Source organism: Theropithecus gelada, chromosome 2, assembly GCF_003255815.1.
Source record: "Theropithecus gelada isolate Dixy chromosome 2, Tgel_1.0, whole genome shotgun sequence".
In the NCBI taxonomy this organism is placed as follows: Eukaryota; Metazoa; Chordata; class Mammalia; order Primates; family Cercopithecidae; genus Theropithecus; species Theropithecus gelada.
Genome location: NC_037669.1, coordinates 47,719,733 through 47,744,704, shown reverse-complemented (window position 1 = coordinate 47,744,704; position 24,972 = coordinate 47,719,733). Strand labels below are relative to the sequence as shown.

General features: G+C 46.3%; 1 protein-coding gene across 5 annotated transcripts; it reads right to left on the bottom strand.

Moving 5' to 3' along the window:
- Positions 1–2,283: 2,283 nt before the first annotated feature.
- On the bottom strand, positions 2,284–20,704 carry SEC61A1 (Sec61 translocon alpha 1 subunit). 5 transcript variants are annotated; one of them, XM_025376227.1, is made up of 12 exons: positions 20,431–20,704; positions 19,431–19,498; positions 16,757–16,822; positions 16,583–16,661; positions 15,491–15,622; positions 13,764–13,873; positions 13,314–13,467; positions 8,943–9,103; positions 6,841–7,038; positions 6,380–6,571; positions 5,929–6,005; positions 2,284–4,503 (listed from the first exon to the last, which is right to left on the bottom strand). In XM_025376227.1, exons 1-12 carry the CDS (start codon positions 20,453–20,455, stop codon positions 4,317–4,319), a joined length of 1,449 nt encoding a protein of 482 aa, XP_025232012.1. In that variant the 5' UTR covers positions 20,456–20,704; the 3' UTR covers positions 2,284–4,316. The 5 variants fall into 5 exon arrangements, with proteins under 5 accessions (XP_025232012.1, XP_025232013.1, XP_025232014.1 ...); XM_025376228.1 differs by lacking the exon at positions 20,431–20,704 and adding an exon at positions 19,775–20,084; XM_025376229.1 differs by lacking the exon at positions 20,431–20,704 and adding an exon at positions 19,771–19,946.
- Between the last annotated feature and the right edge of the window lie 4,268 nt (positions 20,705–24,972).

Sequence of the window (24,972 nt, the reverse complement as noted above, 5' to 3'; positions counted from 1 at the left end):
TTTGTATAGGCATACATTTTCATCTTGGGTTTCAATACCCAGGAATAGAATAGCTGGGTGTAGGGTGTGTGTCTAGTTTTATGAGAAATTGCTACGCCTTTTCCTGATGTAGTCTGTTAGTTGCTTCCCACCCCGCTTTTAAGCACAAATAGGAACATACGCTGTTTCTTGCTTTCTGTATTTTTCCTTGACAGCATGTCTTGGAGATTCTTCTAACTCAACATATAAAGAATGTCCTCCTAGTTCCTTTCCACAGGGAGGAGCTGCTGTAATTTATTCACCCCCCTCCGATAGGCATTTAGATGTTTCTAGCCTTATTGAGCTGTGCTTTGAAGGATGAACAGGAGCTTGTCAGGCAGACAGCAGAGGGAACAAGGCCCAGAGGTTAGACAGACACTGCAGAACCCTTTCTGCTGGGGCATGAGCTTTCGAGAGGAGAAGCACCTTCTGTTCCATTTCCCCATGGGGCTCAATAATGTTTGCTGTGTGGAAAGGAGTGGGTGATGTGGCCCTAGAACGGATTGGGGCAGGGGAGTGAGGTGGGCACTACCACTTAGGGGCACACCTGGCTCTCCAGAACCAGGCATTGGTGGGTGCTGAAGTTCAGGTTGGGGCTTCTGCTGACTCTTGGACAGTGCCACATGCCCAACTCCTGGCCCTTGTCAGGAATCTGTTGCTCTTCCCCAGGCCATGGGGCTCAGACCCCTCAGGAATGAGATGGGAGGCTCATACCAGCCTTCCTGAGGACTTCATGCTGGCCTGGCTTCAGCAGGAGCAGGCTGGGGAAGTACCTGCAGGCAGGACCAGCAACCAGACAGGGACTTGGGGTAGGAAGTGAGCCTTAGGCTTTTTGTCCTGGCTCTGGAGCTAAGTGACTTTTGGCTGCACTCTATTTCCCTAGGCCTCAGTTTCTTCACCTATAAAATGGACCGACTTGTTTCCTCCTGGGCCTCTAGTGGGGTGAAGTGAGAGCACATGTAGGAAGTGGCTGGGACAGTGCCTGCCCCAAGGGAAAAAGAAGAGTAAGCCTTACCACCCATCTCTGAGCATGAGTTCCCTTTGCACAGGAAGAGCCAGGTGGAGAGACGCCACAGTAAGCCACACCAGGGCCTGCCATCTCGAAGCACGCGTGGCTGCTGGAATGTGGGCTCTGTTTGCCCTCAGGTGAGAGGGGCCACGGCCACAAGTGCAGCCAAATACCTGAGGCACGAGAGATGGCCTACTGCTTCCCTGGGGCGGCAGGTTTTCTAACATATTTATATTGGCAAGCACCCTGCCTGCCTCAGCATTTCACAGCGCCTGGCTGGTCTGGAGCCTGAGGCCACGTGCTGTGCTCCTGTCCAGGGCTTCCCTGAGCCTGCTCCTGGGGCCAGCAGGTACAGAGGGAGCGCAGGGCAGACCTGGCTGCACATGTGTCCTGGCAGTCTCAAAACAGTGCTGAGGTGTGGCTTCTGCAAGGCCAGGCCCACACCTGTCCATCAGGTGGTCTCAGAGGGACCATCCTGCTCTGACCCAACTCCCCTTGGAAATCAGTTTCTAAGACAAGGTCTAAGACTACAAGTAAATACTGAGGCTGGAGCCCACCTAGGAGTAACGCCCTCCCACAGCCCTGGTCAGGCCTGCCCTGGGGCTGCCCTCCCACCTACCCCTCAAGTTCCTGAGGAAGCACCAGGCCCGGGTAGTGGGGATGGCAGGTTTGGGGTGAGGCCCTGTCCAGGATTGGGGAGAGTGGAAATGTGGCCTACCACTGGGGGCTTGGTGTGGAAACAGAAAGACTTTTAGACACGTTCTAGGGGAGCAGCCACAAGCCTGCCACTCCTACCCACATAACAGTGGGTCCTTCTGGCTTGGCTACAGGTCAGGTCTGAGGCCAGCCTCACAACCAAGGTAAGACTTCTCCAATCACCAGCTGGGTACTGGAGCTGAGGCTCGAAGGGCTTCGAGTTATGGGGCGCTAGGCTCCTGCTAGAAGGTTCCCACTCTTCCACAGGGTGGCAGGTGCCCTGGCTCAGTGGAGGCCTCTGCATTCTCACGGGACAGCTGGTGCATTCTGCCTCACTGGCAGAGCCCTGCAGTAGCGCCACATGTGGCCCAGCAGCCATTTCACTTTATCACAAATGTGAGCACCAGGCTGACATGACCACTAGAAGGGAACTTTTCCAGGCAAAATGCCTGAGTGCCCCAGCCAAGCCTTTGACACACATAAAGTTGCACTCAAGCTTTGGGCCTCACTGTCCTTTTGGGGAATAAAATATAATTTAAAATTAAGAGAACATGACCAAGTACCTTGTAAAAAATTGGCTTTATTTGTCACTTATTCACCTTGTCTCAGTTATGCCATTTTGGCATCCACAGTGACAGTCCCCTGGAAGCTGGGGTCAGTCCCCACCCACCCACCATGACCATCACCCACAGGGTGTGAGTATGGGCCTTGCAGGGCCCAGCCGATGGTTACAGGCTGCAGGCAGGACTATGGGGCTCCTCCTGAGGCCTGGCGCCCTCCAGTCCCCAGCCCACCAGGTTGGGTACAGCTGCCTGCCTGCAAGAGGCCAAGCATTCCTAAGCATGGGCTGGGGAGGCCCTGCCCCTCTGTAGCAGCAGAGTGGACAGGGCAGCGGGAGAACCATGTGGGTAGGAGGGCATCAGGTCTCAGAGCCTCTCCCCTGCTCAGGACTGGGTCTAGACAAGGCCACGTGTGATAGGGTGGTAAGCCCTGGAACATATGGAGGAGCCTGGGGCCCATCTTGGTTCTGCTGCTGAGTTGCTGGGTGGCTTTGGGCAAGTCCCTTCTTGTCCCTTGGTCACTCTGTTTCCTGGCTAGCACTGCCAGCGAGGTCTCCAGACAGAGTGTGCCCCTCTGCCAGGCTGTGGTGGTGGCCCTGTGCTTCGCAGGCTGCCGTGTGCCCACTGTCAGTGTGGAGTCTCCCCGATAGGCTGCATGCACCCCCAGGACCCCTTCTTAGGATTGGGGCATCCAGCAAAACATTCTTGGTCCCACCAATGTCTAAAGCCAGCTTGAAACCTCAAGCTCCTCAGGATCTCAGTACCCAACTCTGCTGCCCTTGCTGCCAGGCAGTGCCTGTCCTAAGAGGGGACTCCCTCAAGGACAGAGGGATGGTGCCCATCCCCAGGACCTAGGCCACCTGTCAGCACAAACAGAACTTATTCCAGATATAAACATGAGTCTTCTTATTTCAAACACTGGAGCAACTGATCAACACCACCACAGCCCACGCACCCCGAACCTGACTTCACTACCGACCTTGAGCCTGCACTGTCCTCTCTCTGCTGACGACACTGGTGATGCAGAAAGGAAGTTGGTGGCGTCTGCTCACTTGTGTGCAGTCCTAAGCATGGTAAGAAAACTGAAAATACAGCTGGGTGATCTTCAGCCCAGAAGGTGTAGTGGCTTGTGAGCACTAAGTCAGTTTCTGTCCATGTCTGATAGCCACCACAATGTCTCCCCTTGCTAGGGCAGCCGCGAGGAGATGCATCCAGTGATGACTGGCAGAATCTAGACAAATGGACATCACTGCAAGGGTCTGTCCCCCTAGCTTGGCCAGGCTCAGTTTGGTAGAGCTGATGACCCAAGTGGACTAAACATGGAGCTAGCAGAAACAGGCAAACTCTAAGTCCAACCAGAAGAGTCAGCTAGAAGAGCCAACAGGTGCACACAGACAAATCCACAGACGGCCGGGAGTGTCTTCTGGGAAAGCCATCCCTCTCTTTTGGAAGAAGTTCTGTCCTTAAAAAAAATCACTTTTAAAATAGGGGAAAACAATGGTGTCTTAAAGAGAAAAACAGTCCTAAGCCAGATATTCCCACGCCTGATTGTGAAGGAGACATGCCAGCAAGGTCCCACGTCTCCGGGAAATACATGATCCGGTCCCAGCTTCACACCCTACTGCCAAAATGAAACGTAGACATTTCAGTTTTTGTGCTTCCAACCAGAGTGAGAAATTCCCTTTGTGGGGAAACAGGTTAGACTGCTGCAGCCGCATACGGCACTGAGAAGGTGCAAAGGTTAAAACAAAAGTTACATGGACACTTGGGGACAATCCTATACCATTCCCACTTCTCTGGCAGTCGGCTGAATAAAATTTCACTTTCACAGTTCTTTTTGCCAATGCCAGGATAAAAAGCAAAATTTTAAATTGGAAAATGTCTAGCACTTTACACAGTGGAATGAAAGAATACGAAATTCAAAAACATTATTAAACAAAAGTCCATATGCCGCAGCAGCATGCGCCATGATGAGAGCTCCCCTTCCGAGGCGCTTCTGGAGCAGCTTCCTCAACCTGTCCTGGGAGACGGGCTCAGAAGAGCAGGGCCCCCATGCTGCCGACCTCGCTCTGCTCCTTCACGAAGATCTCAAAGTACTGGTAGATAATGGTGACCGCGAGCAGGATCCCAGTTCCAGACCCAATGGCGCCCAGGAAGTCAGCCAGGACCGAGAGGGCCCCGATGCACAGCCCACCGAAGGCCGCGGCTGTGGGGATGTACCTGGGGAAGGGGACACAGTCAGCTCTGGGACACCCACAGAGCCCCCCTGTGAGCCAGGTGGCCAACAGGCTCACCTGGGACTTTGGGACCTAATGCCTCAAAGGCCCCTCTGCTGTCTCCTTGAAAGTCATCTACTATATCTAGTGCTCCAGGCCAAGGCGCTGCTGTCCAGGCAGCGGCCACACTGGCCATAGTAGCCAGGGTACTGTAACTAGACCAAACTGAGATGTCACATGAGATTTTGGAGATTTAATTTGAAGACAAGGATGTAAAATATCTCATCATGGTTTTTCTTACATTAATTATAATGTTGAAATGATACTTTGGATATACTGGGTTAAATATATTAAAATTAATTTCACCTGTTTCTTTTTACTTTTAAAATGTGACTTCTAGAAATTAAAAAAATTACATGTGACTTGAATTATATTTCTACTGCAGAGTGCTATAAATTCAGCAGCTTAATATTAAGAGAATGAACTAAATTGCCTACCATCCCTGCTAGGGATTAGAAAATAATGTGAAGTTTGCAATTCTGGCTTTTCCTGTGGTTGCTTCCTTTAGGTAAGGCCCATAGGACAACCCGGTCTGCAGCTGACTTTGTAGACAGCTTTGTAGGAATACAGCCATGCTCATTTGTCTGTGTCTGTCTGTGGCTGCTTGTGAGTGACGATGGAAGAGATGAGTAGTTGTAATGGAGACTGTGCAGACCGAAGAGTGCTGTGGCAGCATCTAAGGTCACCTGGACTTTGCCCTTCCTCACCTAACTGCTCCATCCCCAAGGGGACGGCTATATCTGGCACCATCACCTCTGGCCCAAACTCTCGCCACAGCCCGGCAGGTATGTGGCCTCCCCCTCTCCCTCTCTAGCGTGGTTTCATGTATTAGCACTGACCTTCCTAAGAGACTGCAAGCTCCATCCCTTCTGCCCTGCTTCAAACGTAAATCAACCCCTTCCGTGCCCAGCCACTGCCAGCTTCTCTAGCCTTACCACCATCTCAGGCCCCAAAATGCACTCAGACGCCAGGACCTGCCTGCTCTGAGCTCAGAGTGACCCTCCTCCAGGGCGCTCTCTTCAGCACCCCATCGGCATGAGTCAGGGTGAATGAGGGTCCCGCTGCCGCTCACAGCTGTTGCTCTCAGACCCCTTACCACACTGTCTCCCACCCGCCTGGCCACATGCTTCCATCTCCTTACCAGTGGCTACCTCTGGAGGACAGGGGCTGTTAAGTGTTTATCTTTATGTCTCCAGTGTCCAGTACTTAGCAAGTTCATAAATAAATATTTAACATTTAGTTCTGTCCTATAACCCAAGGATAAGATTTAGTGACCCAGTAAGTGCTAGGGCCTATCAGGATGCCCTGTGTGGAAAGAAACAACACATGTCCAGAGATGGGAAGTTGGGGACCTGGGGCCGCCACTCACCGATTGAGTTCATGGACCATGGAGGTCTCTCGGTGGCCTCTCATCACCATCTGCTGCTCCTTCAGCTGCTTTGCAACCTGCAGGGTGCCCACAGGGGAGAAGTTGGAATTGGAGGTTGAAGGGGAAACAGGCATTCCAAGTGGTACTAAACAGTACCACTTCCAGCATTTCCAGCACTGACAATAGATCGCCTCTTCCAGCACTGACAATATTCATACAGAGAACTTTAAAACTGCAAGGAAGTCGTATGACCAAGTCTAACTTTACAGTGTGGATTCAGATTCTCATACCTACAGCTGATCTACTGGCTGAGCTCCATCTGTCAGCCCTTAAAGGAGGACGATCTGTCTGCAAGTGTCACAGACCACTATTTATGATGAGGTGACAAATCCACACCCCTTATACTAGCCACACTTTCATCACCCTTCTAGAAGGTTTTGCTTCTACTTACATCTTTGGCAGAGGAACCTGAGACCTCAATCCACGTTTTGGAGAAGAATGCACAGGAGCCCAGCATGAACACTATGTATACAACTGCATGGACCGGGTCTTCTAACACAGAGCCAAAAGATTCTGGAGGGGACAGGTAATAGCAAAGGCCACCAACTGGATAAGCACGTGCGGGACCCCCAGAAGACGTGTCCTGGGGAAGAAGAAACCAAACGCGTGTGAGTGCTCCTCATTTTACTTTAGCATCAGGGCAAAAATAGTTCTGAGCAGATGAAAGAATGCAATTTTACTCGGTGCCCATGGTACAATTTTCTTACTGAAAAGATAATTTAATGTGCTGAATTTGTAAAAGTTACAATGGAAAATATCTTTGGATGAAATATCTGTTCATGAGCAAGACACACTGACAGAAACCACTCCAACTAGCTGCATTGCTAGCTCATCTTCGAAGAGCCTACTTACCGACCAGGTGCCCAGCAGGCTGACCAGCAAGTTGCCACTGAAGCGAGCTGAGAGCATTTGGGAGATGACATAAAGGTTGGACACCAGGGCGGACTGCAGGATGATGGGGATGTTGGACGTATAGAAGAGCTTGATGGGGTAGGTGTTGTACTGGCCGCGGTAGCGGGCCGACTTGATTGGCAGGTCGACTCGGAAGCCCTGAGAAGCCAAACAGAACCAAATCCCCTTCACTGCTTCATTCCAGCCTGCTGCACAGAAGCACAGTCCAGCCGGGGACTATCCAGTGGGCCACAAGGGAGGAAATCCTGTGTGCTGGTTCTGGGGCTCCCAGTTCTGAGAGCTCGTGCCCATTCCTTACCCACCACCGTACTCCTGCACTTTGGGGGAACATCCAGAACGGGCCCAGAAAAGCTGGTTTAAAAATACACCGAAGGCTAGGTGGGGTAGCTTACACCTGTAATCCCAGCACTTTGGGAGGCCGAGGTGGGAGAATTGCTTGAGCCCAGAAGTTCGAGACCAGCCTGGGCAACACAGTGAGACTCTATCTCTACAAAAAATAAACAAAACTAGCCGGGTGTAGTGGTGCGCGCCTGTAGTCCCAGCTACTCAGGAGGCTGAGGTGGGACGATCACTTGAGCCTGGGAGGTCTAGGCTGCAGTGAGCCGAGATCACGCCACTGCATTCCAGCCTGAGCAACACGATGAGACCCTGTCTCACAGAAAACAAAACATGGAAGTGAGCACGCTGGAATGATCCTTTTTTTTCCCCCCTCCAAAAGACAAAGCCTATCACATTACATCCACATCTGTGTGGAATATGGAGAAAAGCCTGGAGGCCACGCACCCAAATCCCAACGGCGTTTCTCTCTAGCTGGTGATGTTTCCTGAGCTTTTACACTGGCTCTGAGGCAGGGCCACTACAGCAGTGGCCTCACACCTTGCAACAGTTCCTTACGGTGTTTTTAATCATGAACAGAAAAGCTAAACTTTTCTAGGAATACAACCTCTCCCTCTGAAACACTTGGAGAATAGAAAAGGTTTATTTTTATGAACTCCCAGTACCTATAACAGGGCTCAGAATACAGAGGATTTAAAAATTAAATACTTAAAGTTGGGAGCGGTGGCTCCCGCCTGTAATCCCAGCGCTTTGGGATGTGGAGGCGGGCGGATCATGAGGTCAGGAGATCGAGACCATCCTGGCTAACACGGTGAAACCCTGTCTCTACTAAAAATACAAAAAAATTCACCGGGCGTGGTGGCAGGCACCTGTAGTCCCATCTACTCGGGAGGCTGAAGCAGGAGAATCTCTTGAACCTGGGAGGCAGAGGTTGCAGTGAGTTGAGATCGTGCCACTGCACTCCAGCTTGGGCAACGGAGCAAGACTCCGTCTCAAAAAAAAAATTAAATTCTTAACGATCTGACTGCAAATTCTGGCAAAGCCCCTAAAGAGTTAGCTTTTTATTAAGCAGGAATCTGGCTTAGTCTCAGAAGGAACAGGAAAAGCATGTAGCTGGTATAAATACCTTTCACAAACATCAAACTACCTTTTATCTCTGTCCCTTCTTTTTAATAAACACCAAAAATACAAAGTTGACCATCAAAAAATACAAAGATCAATCCAATTACAGGGAAACAACTAGCAGTTCAGGTTTCTTACTCAGAAGCAAGTTTAAAAGATGGAATACTTTTAAAGGTAAGACAGCTCAAGAAGATAGGCCTTTTCCGAGATGCTGAAGTTACCTATAAATATCATACAAAATTTCTATAAGAGAGCAATGAGGTTTCAGAGCTACAGTACTTTTTGCTTCTCTTGAACTAAGAACTTAGAAATATATTTTCTTACCTGTTGATAGGCCCAACCCAAAGGAACATGATTTCACAAATGTTAGAACTGCCTTAATTTTGTTTCGTTAATGGCAGGTCCCATGACTCAATGAACGTGCTTGTCCAGCTCATCTGGAAACCTGCTGCCTTCAAATACCATCTCATCGTTTCAACACAATATGATGACAGTGCACCCCACAGAGTAGGGGACTGCACACAAGGCATTCTGACACTTAAATCCAGACCACGGAAACTCCCTGGGGTTGGATCTGGACGCACCTGGAAATAGATGACCACTGCAAAGACAAAGATGGTGGCGATGAGATTCATGAGGTTGGGGAGATTCTGGCGGTAGAACGCCTCCCGAAGGGCTCGGACCTTGTCTGTGCGTGTGGCCAGCAGATGGAAAAGTGCGATGATAGCACCTTCAAATTCCATTCCTGTTGGCAAAGGAGGACACAAATGTGAAGGAACAAACAGGCAACTCAATTTGCTTCTAGGCTTCTTAGCAGAGAAAATAAAAAGAGGAAAACAAACTTAAGTTATTAGACACATGGTGCCCATAGCCACAGGGATACAGCATGTATTCTACTCATCCCTCACTTCTCTTCTGTAGAGAATTCAAACTACAGAAACGGGCTATTCTGTTTTGTTTTGTTTTCTTTTTTGACAGGGTCTCTCTCTGTTGCCTAGGCTGGAGTGCAGTGGTGTGGCAGCACCTCACTGCAGCCTCAACCTCCTCCTCCTGGGCTCAAGTGATCCTCCTATCTCAGCCTTCCGAATAGCTGGGACTACAGGCGTGCTACCACACCTGGCTAATTTTTTATTTTTTATTTTTGTACAGTTGGGGTCTCACTATGTTACCCAGTCTCGTCTTGAACTCCTGACCTCAAGCGATCCTCCTGCCTCACCCACCCAAAGTGTTGGGATTACAGGTGTGAGCCACAGCACCCAACCACTATTCCACTTTTTAAAATTAACTAGTCTCATTTCTTAGGTATGAGTCAGTGGCCACCAGAGGTGTGGAATGATGATAATTTACAAAAATAAAAGCAGACTTTGCTGAACTCTAGCTGGAAGGGGTCATCCACTGAAGAGAGGACTCAGAGCCGGCAAATCTACTTTCCTGGAAAATCCTGAGAAGCACAAGTACCCATTCAACAGCTCTGAAGTGCAGGCTGTCCCTGGCTGGTGAGTGGGGAGGCTCCAACTCTCTGCTCCTTACATCAAGGGTACAAGTACAGAGGATGTGCTTGCGTCCACCATGTGGCCCCATCCAAATCACACCCTGCCAGGAGATGCTCCTGAGGGAGGCAGGCCTAGGGGTGGAGTGAGCTTACTGAGGGACTGAGGGAAACGGGAAGGGGACCCAATCTGAGAATGAGACAACAGAGTAACAAGTGAGAGGAAGGTGGGGAGTGTGGTGCATTATTAAGGCCTAAGTTTTAGACATTAGCAAGAAATTTACTTAAGCTAAAAAACTAAAAAGCGAAAGAAAGAAACAAGTGGTAAGCTCTGCCGTTCCAGGACGGTGTAACCATCCCATAATGGAAGCCTGGCAACTCACAGTACTTCTACTGGCAGGAAGCTGGCATTACTTCCAGAAACAGGGTCTCTGTGGGCAGTGTGGGGTCATGGTATCGGTACTCTGAGAAGCACTTTTTAAAAAGTCAAATAGGAGTCGGGGCACGGTGGCTCACGCCTGTAATCCCAGCCCTTTGGGAGGCTGAGGTGGGCGGATCACAAGGTCAGGAGTTCAAGACCAGCCTGGCCAAGATGGTGAAACCCTGTCTGTACTAAAAATACAAAAAAATTAGCCGAGCATGGTGGCAGGCGCCGTACTCAGGAGGCTGAGGCAGAGAACTGCTTGAACCCGGGAGGTGGAGGTTGCAGTGAGCTGAGATGGCACCACTGCACTTGAGCCTGGACGACAGAACAAGACTCCATCTCAACAACAAAAAAAGTCAAACAGGGACTATATTTGATGGCCACTTTGGAGTAAAATTTATTTTACATGACAGATTAAATAGGAAAACTGAAACTGAAGGCCAGACCGTACTTAGAGGACCCATCTAGTACTGTGGAACTTATCAAATGTGTCCATTCCCTTGTGCTGAACAGTGAAATAGAGTGAAATGTAAGAAATGAAGACATCCTACAAAACGGAAAGCTTCTATTCAACCAAAATAGCTTGGTAGCTGAGGGAATGGGAAGAGTAACCAAATTGATGGTATGTGGGGTTTTCCTTTTAAAAGCACATTAAATAAAAACTTGAGAAGGGATCACTTTACCCCAAAGCTAATAATTCTGTCCTCTGGACCTAGACCTGGATGGTGAGCCTAGAGAGGTGGCCCAAATCTGTAGTTCAGCTCATGAGCCATCCAGACCCCCAAGTGCCTGACACTGAGTTTGGGTGCTGCAGGTGTGACATCTCCAGATTATGTCTCTGGATGCTGTCAGGAGTAGGTTCTGCTCCTTGATTTTCCTTTCATAGAACAAATTTTCCAAGTTTCACTTTTACTCCTCCCATGACTAAAAAGCAAGTGAATCTAGGAAAAGGTGAAACCAAAGAACTCAAAAGCACTGTCCTCAAGTTTCTAACACATGATAGCTGGGACCACCTGCTACATCTTCCTGGACCATTCAGAGATGACATGTCAGGCAGATCAGCTAACCAATGTGACCACTGACCTCCTCTGCTGTGGCTTCTGTGAAAGAGACACCATGTCCTAACTGGCCATCATGTCCTCATCTCACCCTGTGGTGGTCTTTCGTCAGTTCCCATCCTTTCCACCTTTTGGTCCTGTGTGACAAGGCTGGCCTGTTTCCCCACGGTATCGAATTTGGGACTAATTCCCAGTTCTGGATTGTTCTTGCTGCCCAGGGAAGCAGCAGTGATTACTCTCTCTGCCTACAGAATCTCATTCAACAGCCTCCCCCATCCCAAGCCAAGCTGCAACGTCTCCAGGCACAGCTGCAAAGCTGCCGTCCCAGCTGTGCCCTCTGTGTGGCTCTCCCTGCCCCTCCTCACCAGGCTCTCCCTCCAGCACCACTCACTGCCCACATGCAGGCCATGGGGCACAGCCCTTCCTGAATGCATCTCGTGTCAGCCAGGTCCCAAACATGAGCAACTGACATTTAGACACATTGACTTCAAGGCCAGACAAACCCACCTTTGCTTCTTAGTTTTCCCCCACCTTGAAAGTGCCTCTCTGGCCCCCTGTCTTACTTGCTTCCTCCAAATGCCCTGACACAATGCTCTCCTGTAGGATGGCTTGGTTGGGGCTGGATTACTGCTGTACACACCTAGCTGCTCTCTCTGCCTTTCAGTGCAGAGCAAATCACTCCTTCCAAACTCTGGCTCCCATCACTCAATACCCTGCTGCAGAATGGAACATGAGCCTCTGGCGGCTACTACTGGGCTGCTAAGCCACCAGGCCCTTCCCCTCTGACTTTACTTCCTTCCCACTCAGGCGCTCCCCAAAGGCCAGTCGCCACGATGGTCTTGTCAAATGCCTGAACTCCTACAATGCGTTCCCTCTCCTGCCTTTTCACATCCTGCCAAACTTTGCCTTCCGGACCTGCTCCTCCCAATTTACCTTGGATTTCCTAAAATTATACAAAGTACCTAAGGAAGCATCAAATGTGATCTTGCCCACTCTTCTCTATGGCTCCCTACTTCAAGCTCCACTATCCTTTGTAACCTGTTAGGCACCTGCAGCCTTCACTTGTGTGGGGACCAGTTTTCCATCTCATTAATGAGATAATATGGTCTCTGGAGGCCAAGGACTCTGTTTCCAACATTCAATTAAAAGAAAACTCTCAAATAACGCCTGATTATTTCTCCTGGAATGCTCCTCAGTGCAGAAGATATTTAGTGTCAAAAATGTTTATTTCCTTTCCCTAAAAAGTCACACTCTCTAAGGCTTCCCTTATATGTTTTGACCTTTTTATTAAAAACATGCTTTGTTACAAGATTTCTGTGGCACTTAGTGGATGTAGCACAGCATGCTAATATTTGATATGCATCTACCAGGAGCCAGGCATCACATAATTTCATGCTGCTTCTCATTTCATCCTGGTAACCAAGATTCAGTGGTGAGGGAATCTGCCCAAAGCCACCTATTTACAACTAACAGGAACAGCCAGGATTTGAACGCGGGTGCTAAGCTCCAAGTTCAGGCCTTTTTCAGAAAGCTGCCCCTTGCATGACCAAGTGCTTTGCTTTAGGAATTTCATTTTTAGAAATTTATTCACTAAGAGCAGCTGCCAAAATACACAAAGATGAACATATGAGGACGTTCACTGTTTCAATGTTAACAATAAAAACACCTGGAAATGACTTAACATTGCTTTATCGTTGCAATATAAGGTTATACTGTGCTAAGAAAAGTGAGGCAGGATTGTGTATTCTGACATGCCGAACGTCCAGGAGATATTTTTATATGAAAAGTGCAAGTTAGGTATCATTATAATTATAAGCCTATTTGTGTTTTTAAAACTTTGCAGTTTTAAAAACTTTTCTGATTTTAAAAATCAGAAGAGATAAACCTAAAACTGACATAATTTTTCTGTGGAACGGGGGGATTTTTGTCTTCTGCTTTGCATTGCTTAATCGTTTTTGCCACTAGAGGAGCACAGGGCCCTTACCTCGGCCAGTGTTGACAGTGGTGGGGCTGAATGCCTTCCATACGATGGTTTCACAGATGTTAGTTGCAATGAAGAGGGAGATACCAGAACCAAGGCCATATCCTTTTTGCAGGAGTTCATCCAAAAGTAGGACAATTAAGCCAGCAACAAAGAGCTGTAAAAATTTAAAAATACAAGACTATGTGTTACTGCTCCCCGTGGACATGGCTCCATCCTTCAGTAACTGGGTTCTCTGATATAAATGCTGAAGACAGAGTGAGGTCACATCCTCCGTCCCAGAGAGTGGTCAGTAAAGCCTTTCTCTGCTGAATTCAGAGAGCTAACCCAGAGTCTTAGGCTTCTGCTTCCTTTCAGTAGGAGTTCCTTTTAGGTGTGGTTGATATTCGTCATGTGAGAACTGTAGGTAAGTGTGAGGGGCTACTCAGAGGGAGATGTTAGCATAACAATTACCTGAATGGTGATTAGCAGGCAAATTCCAGCACCCATTTCAGAAGGGTCCCCATACATCCCGGTCATCACATACACGATAGACTGGCCGATAGTAATGATCATGCCAAATACTAGAATTGAAAGAAAGAAGTGTTTTCCAAGTGGGTCACTACACAGAGCAAAAGAAATAGTTCAGAAACACCCACTCAACGACAGGCACAGGGGAGAACAAAGATGAAGAGCAGTGATACGACCTCCAAGGGGCTTGACTGAGAACATGCTAAACCATCACATCAGCAAAGTACATGATGAATCAAAAGCCTTTTAACAAAAGCACACTTGTTCTTTAGTTTCACCTTTTCCTAGATTCACTTGCTTTTTAATCATGGGAGGAGTAAAAGTGATACTTGGAAAATTTGTTCTATTCAAAGAAAATCAGGGAGCAGAACCTACTCCTGACACCATCCGGAGACAATCTGGAGATGTCACACCTGCAGCACCCAAACTCAATGTCAGGCACTTGGGGTCTGGATGGCTCATGAGCTGAACTACAGATTTGGGCCACCTCTCTAGGCTCACCATCCAGATCTGGGTCCAGAGGACAGAATTACTAGCTTTTGGGTAAAGTGATCCCTTCTCAAGTTTTTATTTAATGTGCTTTTAAAAGGAAAACCCCACATACCATCAATTTGTTTACTCTTCCCATTCCCTTAGCTCCTAAGAGAAGCTTTCCTTCTTTTTTTTTTTTTTTGAGACAGAGTCTCTCTCTGTTGCCCAAGTAGGCTGGAGAGCAGTGGCGCGATCTTGGCTCACTGCAACCTCCACCTCCCAGGTTCAAGCGATTCTCCTGCCTCAGCCTCTGGAGTAGCTAGGACTACAGCATGTGCCACCACACCCGGCTAAGTTTTTGTATTTTTAGTGGAGACAAGGTTTCACCGTGTTAGCCAGGATGGTCTCCATCTCCTGACCTCGTGATCTGCCCGCCTCGGCCTCCCAAAGTGCTGGGATTACAGGCGTGAGCCACCGTGCCTGGTGAAATTTTTTTATAAAACACTTGCCAAATAACTACTATGTGCCAGGCATTGTGACAGTGATTATTTAATCCTTATGACAGCTCTGAAGTAGCCATTACTTCCTTCTAAGTAATAATGAAATGTTGTCCAAGGGTGCTAAGACCTCCAAGCTCTGATCCTTCCACTCCATTACACGGCCTCAGGGGCACTCCAGACACTCTCCCCTGCCTTGCCCGGCCCATCCCCAGCACCTAGCACCTCTGCTCTCCCAGAAGTGCTCATGCTAACACAGGCCATGGTGCTCCTACAGGGTTGGCAGGCCAAGGAGGTTGCAGCACAAAAGAAAAAACTGTTTGGGCTGGGCATGGCGGCTCACGCCTATAATCCCAGCACTTTGGGAGGCCGAGGCAGGTAAATCACGAGATCAGGAGTTTAAGACCAGCGTGGCCAATGTAGTGAAACCCCATCTTTACTAAAAACACAAAAATTAGCCAGGTGTAGTGGCACGCACCTGTAATCCCAGTTACTCAGGAAGCTGAGGCAGGAGAATTGCTTGAACGTGGGAGGTGGAGGTTGCAGTGAACCAAGATTGCATCACTGCACTCCAGCCTGAGCAAGAGAGTTAGACTCCATCCGCCCCCCCTCAAAAAAAAGAAAAGAAAACCTGTTTGATGCCATTATAGCAAATACAAATTCTCCAACTATAGACATCAGATTATTCACAATCTTTCTTACACTTCTGGGCCCCGTTGAAGAGAGCTCGGTCTTTTGGGGTGTCACCAACTTCAATTATCTTGGCGCCAGCCAAGAGTTGCATTATAAGGCCAGACGTGACAATGGGAGAGATCCCTAGCTCCATCAATGTGCCTTGAGGAAACGGAGAAGCAAAACAGTCAATATTAGCTTGGAAACATAGTACATTATTTTAAAAATGAATGAGCAAAATTTGACTGAGTACCCCTTATATGAAACTAATGTGTTTCAGTTTCCTAGCTGCATTTAATTTAGAGAACCCCAAAATATCAACGATTAGTGTATAATTCAATTCATTCTGTTCAGCCTGCGAGGCAACATCTTATTCTGTTTAGGAAGTCACATGGTGTCTAAACAGATTGCTGCATTTAAATTCACCATAAACAGATTCATTCTGGTTTTAGAGATAAGAAACGTTTGTCTCTTCATCAGTTAATAAAAAAAGGATAACATTCAAATAATTCCCAGAGTCTGGAAAGGGAGCCTGTACAATTGTATCTAGTTGTGAATAAGCTTCTTACTTCCCATTATGTTAAAATGAGCTATACTTCCAACTGATTTGGAATTTAATTCAACTATGTTTTTAAAATGAGTTAATCAAATGCAGTATCAACATACACATTCAGAATCCTCCCCAGTCCCATAGGTAACTGGTTAGAGGATACAAAACACTGTTACATATTTTTTGACAATATATGTAACCTATAGATATGAAAAAGATACAGCTGAAAATACATATTCTGAAGAATGTTATCAATGGAAATGTCATCATTTCAGGTATTCAAAAAGTATTCTAGTTGTTTTTCCATGTTTTTAATTCTCTCTATAGCATAGACTTATCTTGTCAATACAGGTTTTGTACTGCATTCAAATACGATTCCAAATATGATGGTATGCCTTGGTGCTGAACTCAGCATTTAATAAGGCTACTCAACACAGCACACTAACATTCTTCACTCTATTTTCCAAGTCACTCTCTAAGTTCCATATAAAGCCAAAGCCTATAATTTAACTAAGTGAAGCTAGGTAAGCCCACACTCTACAGAGAAAAGACAGAGAGAGCCAGAGTCCTACCTCTGTTAGAGGCTAGAATCACTCTCATCCAATAGAAAGGGTCAGCTGAATCTGAAGACATGATCCCAAACAAGGGAATCTGGGAATAGGTAAAGAGCAAAACAGTCAGCACACCTGTTTCCAGCTACTTTTATCCCCCTCCCCAATACGAAATAAATACAAGCCTTAGCTTACCTGGCAGCACACTAAGAAGATAAAGAGGGTGATAGCGGTCCACAGCACTTTCTCTTTAAACTGAATCTAGAGTAGAAGCGAATGAATTAAAGCAGGGGTTACTTTCAAAAGCAAATTAATAAAAATGGACTCCAATCAGACCCCTTTCTCTAAAAATGGACTCCAACCAGACCCTTTCCTCTGTTCAGCAGAGAAGCTGAACCATGTACCAAACATAAGTACCATTGTACTGTGTAACTTCCACTGCACAGAGCACAATGCAAGGACCTACAGGCATCCCCCCAGCTCACGTCACACCACAGAGAGTTATCTTTATTTTACAACTCAGTCTTAGAAGACTAAATAATTTGTCCCAAACCGCAATGCTAAAGTGAGTCTGAGTCCCAAACTGTGCTTTTAACCATTAGCATTAACAGTTAAGACTCAAGATTGAAGAATGTCACAATAGAACATGACTTGTAAAACACACGAGCAACCACTTTTCATTTGAGTGTAAGTCACAAAACCTTGTTATTCTGGAGCCAAGTAATTTGGAATTGCTCAATAGTGTATTTTCTATGAATTAAGGGTAAAACAGTGTAATAAACAATATTGGGGAAGGGCAGGAGAATTGCATGTTTAACCTATTAGTAACATCTGTTAAGGATTTTCACATCTTCTCAGGTACAAAGGTTGCACAGGTGACAAGAATTGCTGAAAAGATGACTATTACGTATCATAAGAAAGGTTTAGACCTTCCACCCAAAGCCTCTGTCACTGAAGAGTAGAGTGGGAACTCTTTCAGGTTTTCTGCCTCTGAAACTGAGTGTCTTCACTAGTGTCTGCTGCCGACACTAGACTAATGGCTTTAGAGGGCTTAACAAATATGAATTATTGTACAGACGGAAGATTCTGAGGTTGAAATACCTTGTGAGAGACTGACAGTATTAAGTGAACAAAACTGTGTTCCTTAAAAACACTTCTAGGCAGGCACTGAGTCAGCATTCCCGGCCCTCTGGCCAGAACAGGAGTCACAGTCCTCTAACTATACATGCAGGCAAAGTAGGACACAGTCATACAGCCACACAAGGGTGGTGTGAATTAGTGTTCAGATACTTCATCCAAAGCTGAGGGCATTCACAGGACTCTTCTTCTCTTGAGAATGCTCCTCTTCCCACCTACCATCCCACCACACTAAGAAATTAGAAAATGGCCGAGAAAAGGCAACGCCATTTCAGACTAACCTGCCTGAAATGAATCTTGACGGGAAACGAAGAGCAGACAATTTTTTCAAGACTTTTTAATCACCAAGATCTCCTGGTTACAATCAAATTTAACATCAAAACCCCAAAAGCTCTTTTTCCAAGTCCTGTCTCCTCTGCCTCTTAGTAGCCCCTAAATCCATTCTTGCTCAGTACCACAGTTCATCCTCTGATGTGAAAAGCCTCTAAACCAACTCTAGTCCTCTCCCTTCCTTCCAAAGTGACATTCTCATGTCTGGCCCTTGTTATTCATCTCCTATTGTTCCCCACCTTCCATTATGTTCTATCAATAGGAACTACATCTAACAACCTCTCATCCAAACATGCTACACTCTTGTCACCAATGCCTTTGCAAACTATATACTCCTTTTACTTGGAATTCCTTTCCATCCCTTCAAGGAGGCTTCTATTTGTCCTTCAAAACCACCGTAAGACATCATGTCTTCCAGAGTTAATCCCTTCCTGAGCCACTGCTATACCTTGCACATATTTCCCTGGTTCCATCTACCACACTGAGTTACAAGGCCAATGTCACATAGCTACTAAGGAGCGATGTAAAGAGTGGGACCTAGGCTTGCCTGCCTCCAGAGCCATACCCCTCCACTACATTGGAATTGAGGGGTAAAGTTTTACAAATTCGTCCATTAAAAAAAGCACATGGGCATTTCTATGAAACTATTTTAAGTAAAAAATGAAAGTGGATTCCAAGAACCCAAGTGTCCATGTGAATGCTTTAACAACAGTTTGAAAAATAATCTGAGGACACAAACATTTTATTCCCCACTCTCTAACCTAGGAACCTAACGAAACTTTTTTTCGTTATTTGATAGCTGCACTTATACTGGCAACACTCACTCCACACAATTTCGGATTCAACACAGTTCTACATTTAATCTTTCCTTGTTTTAATACACTGGCTGTGAAAAGCAGCAGACTTCACAAAAGAATAGCCTTTATTCTCGCTATTGTGACAGCCTACATAAAAGGTACAAACTCATTTGTAAATACTAAAGTGACAGCCCTTCCCTTTAGCAGATGGATACAAAGGGCATCTCCTGGAAAAAAAAAACCAACCCATGACCTGCTCCCGTTGGAGGTGAAAAAGGGAGGGTAACTCAATCTGCTATCCTAACTGAGGCCTTATTCATTCACGGCTCGGATCCATTTTTGGGACAGGGCAACCGGAGGCTTTGTTCTCGGAGCAACTTCCACCAAAGATGCTCCAAATACAGCACGATGACTTCGGTGGAAATTTCCACACAACCAGGTCACCTTTCGACAGCTCTCCGGAATAACAGAGCACGACTACACTCCAAGACAAGAGAAGGGAGAGTTTCCATTGCCGTGCTGAAGCCATTTTTAATCATACTGTAAACTTTCAGAGTCCAGACAGTTTCCTGAAATCTTCTTTGTTGGCAATTTGGGGTACTTACCTTCCTCTCCGGCTTCTGAATTTCCGGCAGGATGACACAGAAGGGTTTGATGACTTCCAGAAATTTGACTTTGATGGGAGAAACAAAACAGGAAGAGTTAGAACACAGAGAAGTAACCGTCCGCGCTACCCAGGGAAGCCTTCTGCCCAGGACGAGTGAGAGCAGTGGCCAGGGGAGCCGGCCGCACCCGGGACTCGTGGGGATACTCGAGAAGGGTCGGGGACACCGGCCGCGTTCTGCAGGAGGCCGGGCAGGGCTGGCCGGCGAGCTCTCGACCGCACGGGTGAGGGGAAGGGGAATCTGATCCGTCCCGGCCTCGGTAGAGCTGCCCGTGCAGGACTCACTTGCCATGGCGGCGGCTGCTCAGGCTCCGGGTCCCGCTTCGGCTCAGCTCTGCTCCGCGCGACGCGACGCTGCCCGCGGCCCAGTCTGTTCCACCGCACAGCACCTCCGCCGAGAGACACGTCAGTTCTAGCCCGGCGGCGAGCGGCACGGCGAGGCGCGGGGCGGGGCCGGGGCCGGGGCAGGGCCTCGGGTCGCTTCCGCTTCCTGCCACGCGCGTCCGCCGGCCGCAGCGCCTCGCCGCGCCGCGCCGCTTACGCCGAGACCACAAGCCCCGGCATGCAGCGGGGCTCCTGGGGCCTGTCGGAAAGGAGCGTGGCGCGCGGGGGACGCCGGGACTGGCGGTGTGCGGCTTCGCAGACTTGGTAACGCGAGAGCGCGTGGTGAGAGTGTGTCACGTCTCTGGAGACGGGGACGGTGCGGTCCCACGAAGAAACTGAGGCAGGCGCAAATCGTCGAGTGCGCCCGTGGCCCTGAGGGCAGGCGGAGACCCTGGTGGCTCCCATACACGTAACAGCACTCACTGCTCTTTGACGTTAGTGAATAGAACGTAAGCTACCTGGAGCAGGGACCTTGTCCCAGCGTCGACCGCGGCGCCCGTCACCTCGTAGGTCTCAATCATTACCTGCTGAGTAGGGCGCGTGCTGGTGGGGCTTACCGAGCACCCTCGCTGGTTGAGTCATTAAGCAAACCCGGAGGCCTGTCGTGGGTGTGGGATCCCTTCCATCTCAGAACAATGGGATGAGTTTCTGGAGAGACTTGGCCCGAGAAGGGCCAGGGCAGCTCGGGAAGCAGTCTGCCTCACGGAAGAATTCAGGAAGGCCTCCTGGGAGAGTACCTTTGTGCCGAGCCTTGATGGATTCTGGCGAGAAGCAATGAGGGAAAAGGGTGTTCCAGGTTGAGGAGACTGTTGTGGACAAGGCATGGCGGTGTGATTGCCCAAGATGAGTGGGAAAGGGGGATAAGGGGTAGGTCAAGGGATGCTGGGGCTGGGGGTTGGAATTTACTTTCAGGCATCTGTAATCAGTAGGTATGATGTCATCTAAGAGAAATAGACTTCATGCTGTGAGCGTTTAGCGGGGAGAAGGTGGGCATGCCTTGTGGGATCAGGCAAGGTTTCATGGAGCTAAACCTTGAGCAGGACAGGTAGAGTTGGAGGTACGTATGTGGCAAGATGCTTTTTTGCTTTTAATTTAGGTGTCAACTATTTGGATTTTTCCATTCTCTCCCATTTCTAGCAGATAACCAGGTTTTATAAATCCTTGGCTCAGAAAGTTGGACAGGACAGGAACTCTTTTTTGGAATACAAACCCACTGGTGGAAAAATCAAAGGACTACTGGAAACAGGCTGGTAACTTCAGTGAAGTGGTCTAGGTGTGACATCACTTGATATCCATCCCCCACCCAAAAGGGGAAAAAGAAGACATTGACTGTTTATTCAGAGTCTGAAATGCAACCCATCTTCACTTCCAGGATCCACTGATGATCTCTTCTGGAGTTTTGGCGTGAAGCTAAAACTGGCAGCCCCTGGACTAAGTTCGGCATATAGACTAGATTCGATATTTAGCCATTATGTACCCTGCACCATATTGATGGTTACAATGTTGAAATATTTCGAAGATAAATAGTATCATGGTAATTACAATAAATGTTACAATTAATAGAAATTTTAATATAAACTCATTGGTTTGTGTTAATAGTTGTAGGATGTCATTACCATTGACAATAGGCCTCCTGTTGTTTCCACATTATGACACAATCTGGCCTGTGTCACTGCAGGGACTGCAGCCGAGTTACATGTGTTAAAACACTAACTGCTTTAGGAGAGTCACTAGTTTAAAATACTTTTATTGGACTGGGTGCAGTGGCTCACACCAGTAATCCCACACTTTGGGAGGCTGAGGTAAGAGGATCACTTGAGCCTAGGAGTTCAAGACCAGCCTGGGCAACATGGCAAAACCCTGTCTCTACAAAAAAATACAAAAAAAATTAGCCAGGCATGGTGGCGCATGCCTATAGTCCCAGCTACTGGAGAGGCTGAGGTTGGGAAGATCCCTTGAGTCTGGGAGGTCGAGGCTGCTGTGAGCTGAGATCTTGCCACTGCACTTCAGCCTGGGTGACGACAGAGTGAGACCCTGTCTCAAAAAATAATAAAATACTTCTATGGTAAGCGCATACATTAATTCTTCAGAAAATAGGTATGCAGTGTTTTCTATTTATATATTTAAGATTTTATTATGGAATATCAGAAACATCCACCTGGAATGAGACAACAAAAATCTGGATGAATTTTCAATACTTTTAAGTATGATAAATGTAAATCTTGATACCTGCAGAAGAATGAACAAGAAATTTATAATAATAATGAATCTCAGCCTGGAACTTCTTTTGATACTGTTTAAGAATCAGCACAAAATAAAATTTATTATTTATAAGATAAACTTTATTACATAAAATCTGTAGTAATCCCAACTACTCAGGAGGCTGAGACATGAGAATGGCTAGAACCCGTGGGGGTGGAGGTTGCAGTAAACCGAGATCTCATCACTGCACTCCAGCCGGGGCAACAGAGTGAGACTCTGTCTCAAAAAAAAAAAAAAAGAGAAAAAGATTTGGAAGCTACTGTCAGAATTTTTAGCACCACTGTATAGTTAAGCGTAATTTAGCATTTCACACACATTTCCTAGAATTTCAAAGGGATTAATATTGATATGAACACGCCATTCTCTTGTGGACACACCTATTAAACACCGGATGTACCCAAATGAGAAAACAGCTTTTTGAAAAATATGTAAATCAGAGGTATATTTAAAGTCATCATCTAAGAAGCTTCATTTTTTTATGTGAGTATGTTTTAATAATTAAAATGCAAATTTAAAGCTTTTTGAATATAATGGTTTTTGTTGATCTTATGACACTGGGAAACATTTAGTACACTGTATTGTCTTTATTGTGAGTAGACAAGAAAGAATTATATTTGAGATATACTTCCATAAAGATGTAACATTGTACCAAATAAGAAGATTGTCATTGGATTTTATACAGAAAGTGCTAATACAATTCTAGAGAGAGTACGGAGTTTCAGCCAAAAGTTTAGAAACAATGTGGATGTTTTAATTTGGCACTAAGTTATCAAATTCAATTTTGGATAAGTCAATAAGAGAACTCATGTTTTTCTTGATAAACTATATTTACTACCACACACCAAATAAATGGCAGAAATAACTAAATTAAGTAATGCAAATTGAACCTTGATGGACAAGCCTGCAGTGCTAGATCTGCAAAAGCAATGTGGAAGTCAGTAAGTTCTGCATTCAAACGCTCTACCCCTGAGCTATACCCCTTGTGGTGGAAGTCAGTTAGTTCTGTATGTTCACTGTAGTGGACACAAATGCGTTTGGGCCTTAATATATGATAGTTTAATGGAGACATCAGTATTTATTTTAGAGTTTTTTTGTTTTGAGATGAAGTCTCGCTCTGTTGCCCAGACTGGAGTGTAGTGGCGCGATCTCAGCTCACTGCAACCTCCATCTCCCAAGTTTAAGTGATTCTCCTACCTCAGCCTCCCAAGTAGCTGGAATTACAGGCATGTGCCACCACACCTGGCTAATTTTTGTATTTTTAGTAGAAATGGAGTTTCACCATGTTGGCCAGGCTGATCTCAAACCTCTGACCTCAAGTGATCTGCCCACTTCACCCTCCCAAAGTGCTGGGATTATAGGTTTTTGCCACCGTGCCTAGCAGTATTTATTTTAGCTTTATAAGATAACATGTTTTAGCTATTAGAGCTGACATTATTTCAATAAACTGTAAAGCAGTTGGACATATGTAAACAAAGGGAAGTTTGAAACAAGTGGAAGTTATTATGGATAAGAAAAAATAGGTATCCTGTTTAAAAAAAAAGTGGAGTATCAATTCCAAGAGAAAAATTATTGGATTTTCTAATCAATGTATTTGATGACAACAGCAAAACATGTAATAAACTTTTAAGCCCTTTCAATTTGTTAAATCTTGACATAAAGCCTCCTGGTTTGTGAAGCTCCATGAATTGAGAATGAACAGAACATAGTGAATAAGCCAGTAAGTTAAAAGATATTTCAATAAGTGATTTTTGTGAGTTGGTCAATAGCAGAGATATTAAATCAGTTCTATATGTTCTTAGACTATATTATAAAGTCTATAGAATGTTTAATTGCTATTGATAAGAAACTGAGGATTCCACACTAAAAACAGTATCATTGATGTTAAGGAAATTCTCTACTTAATTCATTTAATGATTATCCATTTAATGAGGAAGTTGTTGGAACAATTGCATGTTGCTTCCTATGTCAAATCATTACCCCATACGGGGTCAAAATCTAGTGATAACTGCATCAAAAGATTCATAATTTCCAAAAATCAAGAAATGATTTAGACATATTAGATCTGTCAAATTATTTTTGCTACAAGTTACATTGTCATTTTATGATATATGTTATTTAGAAATATATATGTTTTTAAATCTTTGATTTACATTTTGACCAGTTCAAGATGGCTTCTTGTTTTGTTTGTAAAATCTAGAGAGATCACATAAAACATAAAATCTAGATTTTTTACTTCTCTTGAAAGATCAGAAGACCCAACAACACTGGGCTAATATTCCTACATGCCAGAGATCAGCAAGTTGTGGCTACTTTTTTAAGACTGGTCAGCAGCTCTTTCTCTCCCCACAGTTACCACTTGTCCCTTGCCTCTTGCCTGGTCTCTAAGCATTTGAATTTGTGGCCTCTGCTATAGTTTTAAGCCTGGGTTCTTGGCAGGATGGTGGCATCTTTTATTTCATTTACCTAAATAAGGAAATCAAGAAGAGAACAGGTTGCCTACTCACCCCCATGGTGAGTGTGTGTGTTTGTGTGTGTGTGAGAGAGAGAGGAAAGTGAGTTCTATTTTAAACATGCAGAGTTTGAGGTACCAGCAATTGATCAATCAGAAGTCCAATAAGCAGACCCGGTGCTCAGAGATGAGTTAGAATTAGAAGCATGTTAAGTCATTTTCCATGAGAGTAGATGAGATTTCCAAGGGAGAAAGCATAGAGAGACCAGATTCAAGGAAAGACACAGTGGGAGAGGGGGTCAACCATATTTAAGGGTGGGAAGGAGGAGGAACAGCCAGGTAACAAGACAATCTGATATAATAATTAGGCTGGGGAAGACAGTGGGTT

Excerpts from the sequence above, each read along its gene's own strand:
- SEC61A1 (XM_025376226.1), bottom strand. The coding sequence starts at position 19,781 with ATGGCAAGTGAGTCCTGCACGGGCAGCTCTACCGAGGCCGGGACGGAT. Across the intron at positions 13,874-15,490 it reads CTTCAACGGGGCCCAGAAGT|TATTTGGCATGATCATTACT; the intron begins GTAAGAAAGATT and ends TTTCAATTCTAG. Across the intron at positions 4,504-5,928 it reads ATGGTCCATGAACTCAATCG|GTACATCCCCACAGCCGCGG; the intron begins GTGAGTGGCGGC and ends CCCCTTCCCCAG.